Source organism: Camelus ferus, chromosome 12 (genome assembly GCF_009834535.1).
Source record: "Camelus ferus isolate YT-003-E chromosome 12, BCGSAC_Cfer_1.0, whole genome shotgun sequence".
Classification (NCBI taxonomy): domain Eukaryota; kingdom Metazoa; phylum Chordata; class Mammalia; order Artiodactyla; family Camelidae; genus Camelus; species Camelus ferus.
In genome coordinates, this window is record NC_045707.1 from 1981744 (window position 1) to 2000162 (window position 18419).

Genomic DNA, 18419 nt, shown 5'->3' on the forward strand with positions numbered 1-18419 from the left:
ATATTATTTTGGTACCAAATAAAACCTCAGGAATTCCCATCACTTTCTTCATATTGTATGTATCTACCTCAATTCTAATCACCCACCCCCTGGACCCGGTTACACCCTCCCACAAATCTTCATCGGGAGAGATTTAGTGTGAGAAATGGTGGTTCTCTCATCCTTTGCGTCCCGACTGTGACCCATCGTTCTGCCTCCCTCTCAAACACCGTATCCACGTTCCCAGATCCCCCAACAGCACTGTGGATGGCAGAGGACATCTGGCATGAGGAGGGTTCACTGGGGACTGGCCAGTCTTCGCTGTAGCCAGTGAGTCCCAGCCACTGGACCTGGAGGTGTCCAGGCCAACACAAAAATACTGTAGCAGGGATTTGAGTTTGGTCAGCGGGATTACTCTAGATAGGCTCACAGACTTTTTTGTATACCTCTATGAAAACACCATACTTTGCCACAAATGTTACTAATAAATTATCTTTGTAAGGCATTCACTTGGTAATTTCTAGTACTGTCTACCAGAAGACAGGAATAGCAGGGACATTCCTTTGGCATCTGCATGTGAAACAGGCTTAAGTCTTTTTGAAGAATTTACTGTGAAAACTGGAGAATCTTATGTCCTGACATCTTTGCTAAGACCCATCAATAAAACTACGCCACAGGCATCTGTCCAACATCTGAGCCGATACAAAACAATCCGTTCCCTTCTTTCTCTCCCAAACAATGCGGTTATTCTGGACAGACTGTCACTACTCATTCTTCTCTCCTGTCCTTAATCAGGCAGTGGGTTTCACACTATCACACGCAGATGGAGAAGGTGATATGAAATTTCCAGATAGTCCTATTGGTGTTAATACTTTGGCAATGGAAGAAGGGCTGAATTTATTACCTTCCTAGATCTTTATTAGACTGTAGGTAAAAGTCAGAAGTAAAACATTAAAAAAAAAAAGATACATTCACTTACCACAGCGCCAACTCCATAGCTAGCGGCAGGGGCAAGGGCATGGTAGGGGTCGGCTGTGTACACCCTGCCATAACTGGAAGGAGAGATACAGTCAGGGAGATAAAGGAAAGCCAGTGATCCAAAAAATTTAAGGGGTTAACGGTGCTAAGGACTTGTGAGTAACTTGGTCTTGGAATGTTATTAGGAAACTAGTAGAATGGAAAAAAAAATCTCTCTAGTCTGCTCCTAAATGCAGTAACTGAAAATATCTGAAGAACTTCTAGGAAATGGGAGAGAAGGGAGTTGGAGATCAGGAAGAGGGAAACTGGGGTCCAAGCCAGAAAGACACAAGAACAAGAGCGAGGAGCAGAGGAGTCCATGCCGTCGGGTTTTGGGCAGGATGGAGGCTACAGGAGAAGGCTGGTGGAAGGCCCAGGTCAGCAGCAGCCCCGGGCGCTAAGTGCCATCCTGGCAATGGTGCCGGGGGAGGGGTGACGTGTGGGGAGGGTGCAGGGCTCCCGGCCCCCTGACGTACCCATCGCTGTAGGCGGCGGCGGCGGCGGCAGCAGCTGTGGCTGCGGTCGCAGTAGCAGGCTGTGCGTATCTGTAGGCTGCATATCCACCCTACAGGAGAGAAGAGAACTGACTTTACAGATACCTCTCCCCCGGGCCGGCCGGCCGGACACGCACCCACCCACACGCAGACGGACCCAGACCCGGACACGGACACGGAGACAGACAGACGCAAACACGGACACATGTGGGGAGAGAATGTTTCAAACTGCATCAGTCTGCATGTTATCCCTTAGTGCAAAATGAAGCTCCACTTAAGGCAGGGGTTTGCTTTCCAATTTGTAATAGTAATAAAAATAAACTACCTTGTAGCACCTGTTCTCAAATTTAAGAAATGAAGAAATGATTTTGGATCTGTCTTACTTTTGGTCTTTGTTGGAACTTCGAACAGAGAAAATGTGTACAGAAAGTTGGGAGAACTTGACCTGATGGACAGGAAACGTACATTATAGAATTAAGACATATATTTGCCTGCATTAACTTCAGATTCCCTGTGCGCACTCAGGTTGACCTACTGCTAGGAGACTGCGGTGCGTAAAGGCCCCACACAGTGCTATGCCCCGTGTGGCCTGGCATGTCTGCAAAGAGGTTAAGATAAGCAAGCAATATTTAGAAGGAAAAACCAGAGTAGATCAGGGGTTGGCAAATCTCCACCTGTGAGCCAGTGGTCTGCCACCTGTTTCTGAAAGTAGCTGTGGCAGGGACCGCATGGCCTACGAAGCGGAAGATATTTATCACTTGGCTCCCTACAGAAAAAGTCTGCCAACTCCAATCCGTATTTCAGACTCAGGCAAATCAGGTTACAAAGGGCTGAGGATCCCTGGGCTAGACTCAGACAGACCAGGAGGCCCTCCCTGCCTGCCCCAAGCATTTAACTGCATTTATTTTCCTTCCTTAAGAGGTTTTGGGACTCCTACATCCTAACCTCACAGCAGGCTCTGGGGCTTTTCTTCTAAGGGTGCAGATACCCTCTCTCAGGGCGAAAGAGCCTCAAATCCCCCTGTCTGGTTATTTTAACTCAGTTTAGATGAACCAAATACTCAAAAGGTTTTCACTGTCGGGGTGAAGCATATGTGCTCCTTCATGAAGTATTTCACAGATAATCCCAACAAGTGCCACATGGGACAGGCGATTTTAAAAAGCGGCAAGCCCCACTTTTCCTTCTTTCTCTTTACCTTTCTAGAATTCATCTATTGTACCTAAGCCAAGTTCAGGTGTGTATTGTTACTACTGTCTTCTCCCTATCAAACATAGCTCTGTATGTTGAACTGGTCCATTGGGACAGCATTTCAGCAGTGAGCAACAGCACACTTCATTTCTCATGGACATCAGAAGCTTCCACTTTTCAGTTTTCAATTTGAATGTCCGATGTTCAATTTTTGCTAAGCCTACAACAGAAATTTCAAATTTATTTCTATATCATTTTTTTAGGATTGAAAACAAGTATTTTCTAGGGGGACCGCTGTTCATCTGATAGGGCAGTTTCTAGCTTGCTGCTTTTATTTCTTTTCAAATCTTATTCTGGAAACACCCGCAATTTCCTCTTATGGGTGTCTATAGCTTTTTGCTTCTTTCTTACATAACTTATGCTTTCTCTAACGGGAGAAATTGCACTGTCGGGGAAAATTTACTCTCGCTCTTTAAATTTATGCCACGTAAAGTCATCGGAATTAGCTTCAAAGGTACATTAAAAAAAAAAAAATCCCTGACTGGCTTTCAGTGGTTATGTATTATTCCTTCTTTGTTCTTCAAGTGAATGACTTAGAAAAGCACACATTGCTTTCTCAATTACAAATTCTTCCACAGATCTTCATATAAATAAGAAAACTCTAATATTTATCAAACACTGGCAATGAAATGGTAACGAACAGGGATGCGGCAGGAAGCACCCTCAGGGGTATCTGTGACCCACATGTCTCCTCTGAATTCCAGCCAGGTCTATGGGAATGGGCAGGCCAGACTGATTTGGGCAAAGCTATACATCCAGGCTGTGATATATACGCTGTCATACATATACACCAATCTATACAGTATACATAAACTAACGTGTCTCTTTACCTTATTTCCTTTTTTAAAAACTTCTAAAGAAGACATGAAACAGTAAAAATATTTGTTAAATGAAGCAACATGCTAATCATAGCTGAAAGCTTAGGCTTTAAATGAACCTTGAAGGCTCACTTTTTCAGTATAACTAGAGACGGTTCCATGAGTTTAGCATTAAAGTTAGCTAGTGTGAAGTCTACAGCAGGACTTTCTTTAGTAAAACGTCTTTGTAAACAAGGATAATGTGGTAAACAAGCATCATGAGGTTTGTCCCCTTAGCATTCCGTAAAAACCCCAAAATCTTTAAAAATTTAGAAAGTCAAGGTAATAAATGCAATTAAAGCCCAGTTCATATCCACCTGAGTGAAACACTTCAGAACTGAAGTTCTGTGCCATAGGCGGAGGCATACTGTTCTCATTAAGGGGTTCTGAGGTTTAAAAGTACTAATTAGACCCTCAGTAAGTCAGAGATACTGGGGATTATATTAAATCATTAAATTTGAGGTGTACTGCACTAATTTTGGGGAAAAAAAAAGAGAGGTTCTCAATGAGGTTACTGATAGAACCCCTCAGTTTCCTTGGCCTGCAAGAAGCCGTCAGAATCTCAGTGGTTTGGGGGTAATGTTATCGTTAATCAAAACAACTCTAAAAGGATCAGACTGTGGGAAGAAAGGGTCCTTCTAAGCCAGAAGGAAATGGAGATAATCTATCTGCAGTAGTTTCCTTCTACTTAAGTGAACTCTGACTTTGGAGTCTGAATTTGATGAGGCTCTTTCTCTGCTGTTCGAATTCAGGAAAACAGGACAGGGATGCAAGTATCTTACTGACAACAAAAGGCTCAAGAAGATCAGCATTAAGAAAAACTACAGTAAATTTTTTAAAAAGCAGATTATCTTTCAACATGGCCTCTCTCCTAACTACTTTATAATGGTGCTGTCGAGAGGCCCTTTAAAGGGAGGTGGCTGTCTATGCTTAGGATGGGCAGGTAATATCCTAATAAATGAATCTGGTAATTCATCGATGACTACCCCCAAATTAGAAAAACTAAATTATATATCATCGATTTACTCGTCTTAGATGTATTCTTACTCCTAAGTATTTCTGCTGGTGCTTTAAGATTGGTTATTGGACAAAATATCTCACATAATATAAGACAAGGAAAATTCAGATATATTTATTTCTATTCTGGATTTTGGATCGCGTAAAGAATCCAGGTGGAAAAACTGTTTTCTCAGCTGGCTCTTCTACTTGCAAATCTGAAGTCGTTTCTAGAACATGAGAACAAAGTGCAGTTTGAAACACCAAGGGTTTTGTTGCCGTTTCTTAAGGTTTTCAAAAAAAAAAAAACAAGGGTGGGGAAGGGGGCAGGAGAGACAGGGTTCAGGCGTGGGGAAGGGATATGGCGCCACATTTATTAATCACATTAAAAACTAAGCATGCCAACATCTGGAGCTAAAACAACCAGCAAAATCACCACGTTCAGACTCGGATTGGCTAACTCTATCTATCCCAGCATTCTCTTGGGACAGCGGTTTGCCCTAGGCTCTACCACAAGCTCGGTGAAGTACACAGCCTCAATTACTAGAGCGTGCAGCCACAACGACCTGGTATTACGGAGACAGTCAGTCACCACTTGAGTTAACATTCCATACCCTAACGACTGGCCCCTCCCCAGCCCAAAGGAATAGTCAATCTTGCCCACCCTAGCCCTGGCCCACACCACAATGTTAATAATTATAACAAGCAGTAACCCATCTGTTATATCAGAGAAGGGAACAGAGACTCCACTGAGAGATTTAGAGTGAGATGTTAACATTTCTTCAGCTGACTGCACAAACAAACAAACAAAAAAAAAAAAAAAGAGGAGAAATAATTCATTTGGAGATATGAAGTCATGAAATAGCTGATGTGTATTGCTTTTAACCATGCACTGATGCAAAACTGAAGCAACCATTAATAATAAAAAGTAAAAAGGACATATGTATTTACACACAATCAGACCTGTTTGATCTGAAGCAGTTTGCAGACTCTATCTGTGTGTGATTTGAAATAAAACAAAAAATGGGGATTAGCATGGCCACAGCACACCCTAATGTAGGAGGGCACACACGGACAGCTTTTTGGAACCTGAGATCTGGATAAATTTGGCATGGCTAAGCCTGGTCCAAATACACACACGCCCCTTTAAAAATAATTACTTTCTTATCCGTTTGTTACTCATTCTGAATGACTTCTAGTGTTCCCAACTTGGGCAGCCCAGCGCCACATCAATCCCCTGTTCAACCTCCCTGACCCTGACACCAAGATCCTGTGCTGGCCCACGGCACTCGGTAGTGTGCTTGCCCTGTCGACACCCAGACATTCTGACCCAGTGTTCTACAATATTTCCTGTGTTTATCAAGCATTGTATCTTTTCACATAGCCATAACACATCCTGCCTTCAACGTCTTGCTTTCTCAAGGGAAAATGCTGTTACCTTTACCATCCCTTGGTTGCTGTTGTTTAAGTCTCACTTTCCCATTGCTCAAAGTCATCTCCTGGGGATTTTCTCCTCCACTCTGCATCAATTTTGTTGCCTAATTAACGTTACGACGTTGCCACACTGACCACGTGATTCTTCCGCACAGTTCTGTGGCTGTGCTTTAACTAGAACACGATGGAAGGGTTCCACATGTTGTCCCCCTTATACCTGACCTCTGTCTGCCTATCTAAGTTTAATCTCACACTGGTAGGCCTTCTCCTTGTCTTGATGTTAACCTGGCCATTAATTTCATCATTATATTTTTGTTTCAGGATTTACATAAAAACAGGACTTTGGTGAGCATGTGATGTCAAGACACCTTCTTTCTACCTGGAAGACAAAATGACATTATGTGACACTGAGGAGAAGAATGTGTGTTTCAAGACCAGCAGACAAAATGAAAGCTTGTTCCCTACATGTGGTGTATGGATTTACAGAGCAAGGGGAGTGGGGGTGTATGTGGGTGGGGAGAATGGAAGATGTGATGCTTAAAATCACTACAGCAAAGCAGAGATCTTGTCCAATTAGCTTGGGTCTAATGCTGTGCCTCTGGGAGTCACTTTGTTTGTTTCTACACGATTCTAACTCCCTCCTTCCCTCACCTCCTTCTGCAGCTGAGATCCACTGAGCTGGGCTGAGCTCAGATGAGGAGGCGCTCTTAAGGAGAAGAGTTCTTAGGTGGCAATATGGCACCTTTGATTAAATGTGAGTAACACCGATGTGAATGCAGAACTTCTAATAATATTTTCACTGCCTTTGACTGAGAGACCCAACTACTTTGAAAAGTGGATATGAAAAATTTTTAAGGAAACTATTTTAAATTTATCTTATTATTATAATTGGGGTTAAGGAAAGAAATTTTTATGACCAACTTGGTATCTTCCATTTATTACTTTTAAGATAGATGAGAGATGATCTTATAATTAATTAAACCTTTCAAACACTACTATTCCACATCTCCCCAAATTAGTTCATTTCCAAAATCTCACTGGGTAGCCACATCAAGAGACTAACTGAGTTGTGAAAAGCTACCTACTGTTTTCTTTTTCTTAGCATCCAGCTATCAGCAAACCTGACAGTCCATCATTATCCAAATGAACTCACTGACCTTGTTTTAAGGTGAAAGGGGGGCGAGGGAAATGTGTTTCAATGTTAGAGTCCCAGTATGTCTAAATTTTTAAGACAACTTCAAAATTACATAGCAGCACCGTCCAATTACTACCATGACTTCACCACAGGACCCAATTTGGGATTCAGGAGTCCTGTTTAACACATATCCTATTTTCTCCCTTTTCTCATTTCTTTCACAAGAGTAAGAAAATGTCCCAAATTGCTGAGATCTCCAAATCTAAAAGATCAGTTTAAACACCATGGATAAATGTTGATTGACAAACTAAAAGAGGTGGCAGTGATGGGACAGTGCATATAACACACCTGGTGTGGATATGTGGCAATGGACTTAATTTTGGAGGAAGTGCCATCGTGTAATGAACTTGACTGTGTGCACTGCTGAGGTAGCAGGGCTTAGATCACACGCTCACAAGTCTTGATTGTCCAAAAAAGCCTCTGTTCCCATCTCTAACGTGGAGCTGGAATGGTTAGTATATTTCAATTTTTTCACTGCAATCCACAATCTGATTGATTGGCAGGTCACACTGGCACTCCTACCTGAGGTATTTTAGCGCTAATGATTGGTTCCTGTAAGACTATTCTATAACAGAACACAGGAAGAGCAGTTCAAAAAACACAGCTGTGGAAGGAAAACAATCATACAAAAAAGCCCGCTAAGGGGCCCACCAGCCTTTTCTTTCCTTTGGATGCAAGCATGCTTTTCACAGGATGAGAATTAGGAGCAGTTTGTTATCCCATTAAAAAAGTGAATTAGGGTGAATTATGTCTTTTCTACTCGTCAAGAAAAGAGGGGGCGGGCAGACACGTAATCCATCTGCTACACTCCCAGGTCTTATCGCCGTGAGTCTTTTCACAAATTATGGGCACAATTGCTAGATCAGTTCTCCAGAGAGGAACGTGCCACAAAAGAAACAGCAAGGAAGAAAATGGCTAGCAGGGATTACGGCCTAAGAACAGAACAGGGAAAGAGATTAAAAAGACAAAAAACAAAACAAAACAAAACAACAAAACACCAAAAAAGCAAAAATCCTCCACAGCTGACAGCCTAAATTACTATAACTTAAACAAAATCAGTAACTTACACTCTTTTCCCTCATGTAGTCTCTTCAAGCTTGGGTTCAGGGTAACTCTTTATACTAGATAAACCCCCCTCTCTTTCTATGTCTAATCTCCTTTTCTGAGGAAACAACAACTAAACATCTATGGATAGCTTCCCACAGAAGGGAAAATGCACAGAGAGAAGCAGAACAAACTCAAGGTAAAATGATAGGGCTTTCTGGTTGTTGCTGTTTGTCTGCATGTTTTTAAAGAAGCCTCCTTTGCCACATCACACATGGAACAGGGGGTCTCAAGTTTTAAAAGCTGTAGGAAGAGTTTACATTAGGCCTCGCTCAACAGTTACCTCCTCACATATTCTTGTTTTTCATTCGTGGGTTTGGATATTATTTCAGCACTAGTGACCAACTTTTTCGTCCGATTAAGTGCTTTAAGATAAGAACTAAGAAATGAAAATACCATTACTAGTACTCTTTTCATCAACAAGGGGCCACTGGTTAAAAAAATGTTTCAGCAAGGTCACTGAATTACTTCTGTTCAGCTTGATAAGGTAATCCAGTTAGTAGACTTAAAAAAAAAATTTCAAGAGCATTTTCTCAACAAGTACAGAAAAAGCATCTCTCTTTTAATAAAATCATATATTATAAACTAAGGAAGTGAGAGAACTGTAAGCAAGTATTTGGTTGGTTGACTTGACAAGGTGGAAGTAGGCAAATCTTAATAAGGCACAAGGAGGCCACATTCTTAAGAAATCCCCAAATAAGGAGGATATTAGAGAGGAAAAAGAAACCCCACCTTAAGAAATAATTCAAATGGAAGTGTACTATAATAGACCAGATTTCAAGAAAACAACTTAAATAACATAAAGATGAGTTCATGAAAATATGGATACTAATGTATATGGAGAATGTACATGCTGAGATTGTATGTAAGTAGGTACTTAGAAAAGTGCAATTTGCTGTAAAGTAGTATATCGTTTCCCAACCCTTGAGCTTCACTGTGAGCACAAGAAAAAGAGATCTTTCACTATTTCTTGAAAACCATCTGAGGAAAGATGCAGATTTTACTTAAAGTACTAACAGAGGCAGTGAAATATGGATTATTTGGGTTTTATGCTTGGCTATACAAATAATTTATGTGATCTGGGTAAGTCACAGTCTAAGAAACGTATCTACAAATGGAGAGGGTTGGACCAAATCATGACTAAGGTTCCTTTAAGTATGTGTTAAATCGAGCATACTCTGAAGGTCTGCTCTGAATAGGACAGGTAAGTACTACCGCCCACAGCATCCCAGAGGACCGCTTTATCCTGTCTCTACCTCCTGCAATACACAGAGGCTGTAAGTGCATTCTGAAAGTGCATTAATGTTCTTAGATTGCCAGAGAGTCTTTGGCAGACTGTGGAAATAGTTCATTAAAAAGGTACCCTTATCGACTTTCGGGAGGTGAGGGTGGGGAAAGCATTTCTAGATAATTCTAACCTATGCCCAAGGAATAATTTCATGCTGACAAGTTTTTCTTATGAAATTGTTTCTTAACGATAGGGTGGCTAGACCAAGTTTGCAATCAGAAAAAGACCACTTGGAAAGGTCCTAATTAAAAGACTTCAAAACTCAACAACTTGACTCCCTGTTAGTTAGATAACTTTGTCCATATTTTAAATAATATATGACAACCAATCATGAAACTGTAGCTAGACAGTTTAAATAATGGATGATAATAAGGATGTTGACATGGCTGGCTGAATCAACAAATCTTGTATGACGGTCAAATGCTTGTAAAAGAGGCGAGGTTGCTAATTATGCACTCATTTCCCTGTCGGTGGCTCTGAAGAAAAGAGTCCCACTGGTTGCGGACTTTCTGATACAGAAGAGCCTCACTCACTGACTCCCTGGTTTCCTCTCATTCCTACCCACTCTTCACTGGCATCAGTTCCTTATTTCACTTTCACAACATAATGCTCCCTCAAAGTATGTTAACTAGGAAAACACACATTTCAGAAAGCTCACTGCCATCTACGTAAATCCAAGCTCTAACGATCTAAAGAGGGATATGAAATGGGAAGAAAAGCAGAACAGGGAAAGAGTTGGTTTAAGGCTAAGCTAGTCCTGTTATTTATGTGTGCACGTGAGACGACAGTAATAACAGACTTTAAACCTGCTGATCATCTCGCAAATGTATTAGTGATACACAGAGCATCTGTGGGTAAAGGGAAGGGAAAAGAATATGTCCAGTAGACTGACTCTAGCAATGATCAGGAAACCCAAAGGCTTAGTTTTGGCACCCAGGGCAAGCGCAGTGGCAGAGAAGCATGCTTGCATTCTTAAATATATAAATATATATATGTATATATCCACAAGGAAAAAGAAAATAAAAAATTAAATAAATTATATTAAAAAAAAAAAAAAAACCAAACCAAACCAAAGAAACAGAAAAAAAAGGCTGGCTTGTCAGGGGATGGGGTCGAGAAGGCCCCGGTGTGTGTACTTACATAGAGGTCAGCACCGTAAAATCCGTCCTGGTAAACCACACTGCAGAAAATCCACACAAAAACAAAAACAAAAAAAACAAAAGAACAGAAACACATTCCGGTTATTGAGGACGGCAGCATGCACATGCGCTCTACACGGGCAGGTGATGTATGAATACGGAACCGGGGCCGGGGGCCGGGGGCCGGGGGAGGCAGTGAGGAGTGTGCACTGCACACGCAAGTGATGCAGCTCCAGGACACGCAAGGCGGGGAAGGAACGCAAAACTGCAGTGAGCCACCTGCATGTCTGGTAATTAAAGTAAGATTAAAACAATAAAGAGCACTCCCAAAGGGCCTAATAGAGCTTTGGAAAATCTGCTGGATTGGAAAGAAACATCAACTTTTCATATCTGGAGTATTTTTTAAAAATAAGCTTGTTCTAGGATGAAGTTTTTCTTTAAAGAACTTCAAAAGGGGTGTGTGTATGTGGGTTGGAGGGCAGGGGATGTATAGAGAGGGGTTTAATATGAAGAAAAAAAAAAAAAGACCCAAAGAACTCCATTAGGGCAGGACCTGTATGCAAAGTATGTTTCAAAATTATGTTTAGTATTTTGTTACCAGTTTCATAGTAATATGTGAATTTTTTTTCTAATATCCATACATCACCTGCTTTTTACCCTGCACATTAGACATGCGATAAGATTTGGCTGATCACACAAGCATGCAAAGTATTATTATTCAGCATTTTAAGAACCAATGCAACACCTCAGAAAAACAAGTCAATCAATTCTGACCAAAGTAAACAGAGAAATGTAATTAAAAAAAAAAACACAACCAAAAATACCCACAATGCATTGCTTTCACAAGCAGAGATAATGAGCTAAAGGTTAAGGTGATTGGTCCAAGGTCCAAGAATTGAAAGGTGCAGTGGGGATCCCAGATAGTAACAATATAATCCAGAGTGGGGAGGAGTAACTGGAAGACTTTAAGGGTTCTTTTTTGACCATTAGAATATTCATGGAATTCTGAAAAATACAACTGATAACTGAAGTTTGGGCATGACCTGATTTAAACGAATAAAACCGAGAAGGTAGCTGATTAGGAATAGAAGGGTTTACTTTCCTGTTTAGAAAATGAATTTGTATCAAACAAACAAAATACATGACTCTTCTTAATCCTGAGCAACACTAAACTATTATAATTAAAATACAGATTTCAAACCTGTTGAGATATTTTGTGCACAAAATTTCCCCATAACATTTTGGGACCAAAACACATGGAATAGCAGTAGAGGAAAAAGATAAGACTTCCTTCTTCATATGTATTAAATCAAGATTTGGCTATTTAAAATTAGATCATTTATTCAACTAAATGAGCTGGAAATTTTCACTACTACCTTCTCTATTACAATAAACAAGCTAGCAAGTGAGGTCATCAAGTTATATATTTTAACTTGAATATGAAAATAACATTTCTTATAGATAGCTGGAAAGTTTCTGAATTCTACTTCCAATGACATTCTGCTGTGTTTACAGAATAGTAGGATCACACTTTGCAATGCCTCAAATATGCTGAGCCTTTGTATTACACAGTAGGCAAATTAAACTCGTCTGTGAGGTTTTTAGCTAAGTTCTATCCATTTTCATAGTCTCCAATTGCAGTTAAAGTCTGATATTAGAAAGTAACCTGCCTCTCAATTGCAATTTAGTAAAAAAGAGACTTATTCATAATAAGAAGGCTGATAAAATGCAAAGCATTGATGCCAAGTGGTGATTAATTAACCTTCAACTATTTCAGTAGGGGATATAGGCAAAGATTAAAAAAATATTTCTTCTACAGAGAAGAGTGGTGGCATTAAAACCATGAATAAATTTTACACTAAGGTGCATCACTCACTGGGAATATTCACCTAAATTCTAGAAGAATTCCAATATTCCCTATATCAAATGCCACAAGGAGGCTAGGACACAATGATTAATGATGAAATTAGTTTACTAAGCTGAAAAGCAATTTTAGGCCATTCCCCATAAAATACTGGACTTATTCCTTGCCATCTTCCATGTAAACAGGTGGTTTAGTTAATAAAAAAGAAAACATGGGAGATTAGTGTTCAATGTAATGCACAGAAATTGATGTGATTAGACATAGAGATAAAATATCTTTGAGTAAATATATACCTGACAGACTTGGTAGAGAATGGGTTCTCAAGTTTGGCCAATATACTGAAATGACCTATATTGAATAGGAATGAATGCAACCACTTTATAAAGTAACTCAGAAATATTACAAAATAAAGAAATCCTATGTTTCTGGTGAGCAGTATTTCTTTGGCAAACATGACGGTAAAGTCTCTTTTATTGAAATGGAAGACACTTCATGAGCAATTTTCCTAGTGTGTAGAACTTCCAAGGATCAGTTTTACATTTTACTTGAATATTTCTTGATGAAACGATACTGCATCTTTATTCACTTCTTTAAAAAGAGATGTCAGAGGTTGAAGGTCAAAGGTCAAGTTGAGAGAAAAAAGGATAAAATTAAAAGTAAGTAATGGCAGAAGATGGAGGTGATGGAATGCATGGGATTTAAACATCTATAACCTACAAACAGAAGTTTATTTCTCAAGTAGTTCCTTTCCAGTGGCTTCTGGAGCCTGCCCATTTCAGCATGCATAGCTGTCCTGTCTAACAAAAATGCTTTAATTCTGTGCAAGTGAGGACCCCGAATGGCATGTCCCTCTGGTCTAGGAATGAATGCTACCTTAGTACATCTCACAGCCAATTGTGCTGTCAGCAAAGGACCTGCAAAGGAGGCTCTTTCCCTTCACATTGTAACTAAGTAGCAATGAATGGGCTCCTCTGCCACTGTGTTTATTCCTCAGTAAGAATAAGGGAAAATAACCTGTCGGAGGTAGAGAAAAGATGAAGAACACAAATGTCACATCTTTGAAGAGAGAAAGTCCTTGATATAACTAACTTATAAAGTCCATTCTTTATAAAAATATACATTTTAGGCTGACACTGAGAAACAACTAAAAACAAAACCTGCCATCTTCACTCCTTCTCCCCCATTCAATAACAAAGGATTTATTTGTTGCTATGGAATCATTCCACTGCATGAGACACCCTCCATACAAAAATCAAAGGGTGAATGATGCTCAGCTACATTAGTTGTTTTACCATCATTCAGAAGCCAACTGTGGTTTAATTCTTCCTACTTCTCCCTTTCTCCCTTGATTCAATTGGACTTGGTTCATCTTTGAATTAACCTCTTTTAATCCGTTTCCTACAAAGAAAGCAAATCCATTGTGGGTAACTAGCTCTGCTGCTCACCACCCAGGCAGTGAAACCAAAAGGGAGGGCACAGGTGATAGCCTCAGCCCCATCAAGGGTGGTGATGAGGGGGTGAGTCCAGCAGACGCAGGCTCGCACTACAATCTTTTGCTCCTATTTTGGTTCTCTGCAGGAGTGTTAATCCATATTCGTGCGATGCGGAGTGAACTCCATGCCAACACACTGCTAGTGAACACAAGACAGTTCTGGCTACTGTCTTAAGCCACTACCGTGAGGGCTTAAGGTGGCCAAAATGAAGATTTATAGAATGAACTGATATTTTGTTCCAGTCTGATGATGGTATGGTTCTTGCCATCTAATCCATTAATTTGCAAATATTCACGAATCTCTACTACGTGGCACGGCAACATCCCAAGAGTTGTAAGAGGGCCATGGTACTCTCTTTTTGTTTGGTTGCTTATTTTGGAAGCTCCTGCTTACCCTGGATAGGCGGGAATGGCTGTTGGAGGTACCGCTCGGACCGCACCGTATACCGTCCGCCCTCTGCCCCTCAGATGGGCTCCTCTGAAAGCGGCCGCCGTGGTGGCTGCAGTTGGGTAAGGGAAGCCAGGAACTAAAGGGAGACCCAAAATATGACAGAAATGTCAACTTGCATTCAATAGCAGGGGTACAATCACAACCTGCTTTGATCCCAATTACAGGAGAGATTAAAAGATACCTCTATAACACATCTTTTCTCAAAAAGAAATGGAAATGTGCAACATGCAAAAACTAACTGATTTTATGCCTCATTCTTTACAAATCTTGCGTGAATTTTCTTTGTTCCTCCCCAATTCTGGCATTACAACGTAAGCAGTGGGAAACAGGTCAAGAAGCTCTGAGAACTATTGCCGTCGTAAGAGAAGAGACTCTGAATTTCCACCGGAAGTTTAAGTTGATTGATATAAAGTCTTTCACTGGCCAATTATTAATCTTGTTTCCAAACATTATTACGGGCATATAATAATTATCCTTTATAAGTATTCTTTTGTGTTTTGACATGCTGCCACACTCCAGGGCACACAGCAGTCTTTAGACATTTCATTAGTCAACTTTGTTCTTTATCTAAAATGTTTTAATCCAGAAATGTGAGGTGGGAGGGAAACTAGCTCTCCCCTGCAGCCCTGTGTCCTTTAAAGAGGTAGGCGTTTCGTAAGGGTCTGTTTTAAGTGTGCTGTCCTCTGGGAAGCATGTAAAGACATTGATTCCATGTCCACTGAACTCTGTTTAATTATACCTCCTGCTGGAGCAAAACAGCTCAGGTCAAATTTACTTTAGAGATGTTAACAGAGCTGAGAATAAGCAATAATACTGGGGGCTTTTAAATGATCTTCTACCAGAGGGCCCAAAGCTGACTTGCAGAGAATACGTATAACATATTCCACAAATAATTACTTCTGTTTTCTCTATTATCAAGTGCAGACTAAAATTTTCTTTACATGGTCTCATCCCCTTCTACCTTTTCCAACTACTTATGCTTTGTGGCAATCTTAACATTTAGTCAGAAAGATTCTGGCACAGCTAAGTAGGACAGGGCATTGTGGTAGGACTTATCTTTCTAGAGAACGCTTCCTTTTTAGTTATTTATTATATTTGGGGGGAAAAAAAAGACTAACACATCACTGTTTACTCACAACAGTCAAAACCCATGCCAGGTCAACATAGGCTACTTACTGATTAAAGGAATGTAAGTGTTAATGCCCCCTCTTCCGGACAGGGGCACGGCCGCATCATTGCCTAGGGACACGTCTGCTTGAAAGCTGGATGCTGATTGCATTAAAAAATTTTAAAAAGGCAAAAAGATTACAAAAGAATAGGAAATTGAAAAACAATAGATGTTATAGATATATAAATAGCACAAATGGAAAAATTAACTTAAGTACTACCTGCATACAACTCGGGGCCATATACAGCTCCAACTACTGGGCTTAATTTCCAACCTGAAATGGAAGAGAGGACAGTGAGCATTTAAGATGCACTTTCTTTTATGTTATTTAATACTGTTTACTACTCTAGTTGTTTTATAATGGTATCTTCTGACTGAATTGAAACTGACCTGGACCTCTGAACTCCATGCTCACTTACGCTAATTGTATTCTGGGTAAACTGACATCTTCTTTCATTGGGATTTCCCAGTGGGATTTCACTGGAGTTAACCAAGTCAAAAAGGAGAGACATGCAATAATAAAATTCAAGGTACATTTCCAACTTGGGCGCATGTCTTCTGAGATTTTAATTTATAGTGAACTAATTTATGTTAATCAGACTTTTTAGCTATAGGATACAAGACTGCTGTTGAATATCAGCTTAAACATTTGTAAATTTTAAGTATTCCCAAACAGCATTATGTTTGACGTCAATTTTATCTCTATATCTCCTTTTTTATATTTATAGGAATATGGTAACTGGTAAAAAAAAAAAAGAAAGAAAAAAGAAAAATGTACTACTGCCCACTGATAGTTCAAGAGTAGAATTTCATATGAAAATTTTAATCAATAAATATTTATTGAACTTTACGCATAAATAAGCAAACACACTGTATTATTTTTCTGAAAGACTGGCTCTTTGGTTTACTTCTTTTACATTAGCTTACAGGTCTAACATTGTGTCACTGCCATGCTATATGTGAGTGGAAAGAAGAAAAGGCCAATTACCAGATTTAAATGCTATAAGCAAAGACATTATTCAAGAGAAAACCCATTCATTCAGAATCAATCCAACCCTCCATTATTTTATGCGCCCATAGACATGTCTCTTCATTATTCTGCATAAAAATGTCAAAATCTGGGTTCAAATCCTACTGGAGTTGTAAAGCACATATGTTCTGCAATGTCAGACAAATCAAGTGACTCAAAACCAACATGAACTAAAATGTTGAGAATTTATCAGAAGGCACCTAGCACACTCTTTTCAGAGTCTCTAAAACAGTAGCTGCAGGTTTCTAAAGTTTGGCTCTAGTTGGCTTGAATACTGATTTAGAATAATACTAAAAAATGAACTTTTCCTTTTCTATCAGTGGCACTATTACTTAAGCACTCCCTTTAAATGCACATTATAATAATGGTATATAATTGGACACTGTCAGCAATATTTTGAATACATTTTTGTATATTTCTTTGTATTGTATTTTTACAGGTGTTTATGTCATTCGTCTTTCACAAAACCCAAAGAGAGCGATAAGACAGGTACTATCTCTGGGACAACGAGTAAGTAATACACCTCCCTGGACTTCGTTTCCTAAATAATAAGCTAGGAGGGTTGGATTTTGATGACTTCTAAAGAGCCTTTGGTGCTAAAATTCTGACTGCCACTTGCTAGAGAGGAAAACAGAACCAGATAGGTTAGGAAACTGGTTCACTGTCACAGAGCAAAATGAAGCGTCAAATCTAGAAGTAGAATTTCTGTCTTCTCAATTCCAGTCAGCAGCTCTTTCTGTCACACTGCTCTCCTTGGATCTAAAGGAAATTTGACATACTTCTCCTTCTTTTGTTTAAATTGCATTTTTATCAGAATTGTAGAAACTTCTGTTTTTGTGACAGCAGTGAAAAGAAGAAAACAAAAGACAAAGTGGAAGATGGTGGCATCCTAAGATAGACAACTGATAAAATGAGTAAGGAAAATGCAAATTATGCTGATTTTTATCACCTACTTGAAAAGCTGGCCTACCCATATTTACTGAAGACCTCCTGGGATATTATCAGTACCAATACTATTCTACTAGATTTAAGGCATTACCAGTACATAACGCCATACTCTAGCACTAGGCTCAAACTTTTACAAAGCAATAAAAAGGGAGAAACTCCCCCTTTTTATTCTAGATAAAATCTTATGCAGAACTTTAAAATATTCAGCAGAGACTGAGGTCCACCAAAGTGGAGCTGTAGACCTCAGAACCCAATCCATTTAATTTTCTCTCCGCCCTGCCCCCTCAACCGCCGAAGACAGTCTTATAGAACACAGATTGCAAAACCACTGTTGTACTGCGGATTAAAATTGTATCCTATCTCATTTAGAGAATATGAGTCTAGATTAAATTTGACAACTAAAGCAAAAGTTCTGTTTTGTTAGACAAAATATTCATAAAAAATTCCTTCTTACCAGAAACAGCTATAATGAACTCACTAAATAACATGTAGAGCCATGAAAGCAGAAAATATTCATGCACACACACACCGTGGCTGTTACCTCTAGCGAATTACTTTAAAAGGAGAACAAGGGGTCTCCTGAATTATTCCACTCATGCTCAGATAAGGAGGAATCAGGAGTAAAATCAGGACTTGGTGGGCATCCAGGGTATCATGGACAAGCCTAACACACTAGAAAGAACTTGCAGCAGCTAAAAAAGAGGGTGCCCAAATG

General features: G+C 39.7%; 1 protein-coding gene across 21 annotated transcripts in view; it reads right to left on the reverse strand.

Moving 5' to 3' along the window:
- RBFOX2 (RNA binding fox-1 homolog 2) overlaps positions 1-18419 on the reverse strand; it is a 239570-nt gene that overhangs the window by 6174 nt on the left and 214977 nt on the right. For 7 of the 21 annotated variants that reach the window (XM_032492115.1, XM_032492116.1, XM_032492126.1 and 4 more), the window contains 7 exons: positions 15947-16000; positions 15735-15827; positions 14502-14646; positions 10753-10792; positions 5555-5586; positions 1473-1561; positions 959-1031 (listed from right to left, as the gene is read on the reverse strand). In XM_032492115.1, the coding sequence (XP_032348006.1) occupies positions 959-1031; positions 1473-1561; positions 5555-5586; positions 10753-10792; positions 14502-14646; positions 15735-15827; positions 15947-16000 (526 nt within the window). Of the gene's footprint in view, positions 1-958; positions 1032-1469; positions 1562-5554; positions 5587-7742; positions 7786-10752; positions 10793-12920; positions 12964-13907; positions 14014-14501; positions 14647-15734; positions 15828-15946; positions 16001-18419 lie in introns of those variants that run through there. The other 14 variants (XM_032492122.1, XM_032492123.1, XM_006183870.3 and 11 more) reach the window with 9 other exon arrangements.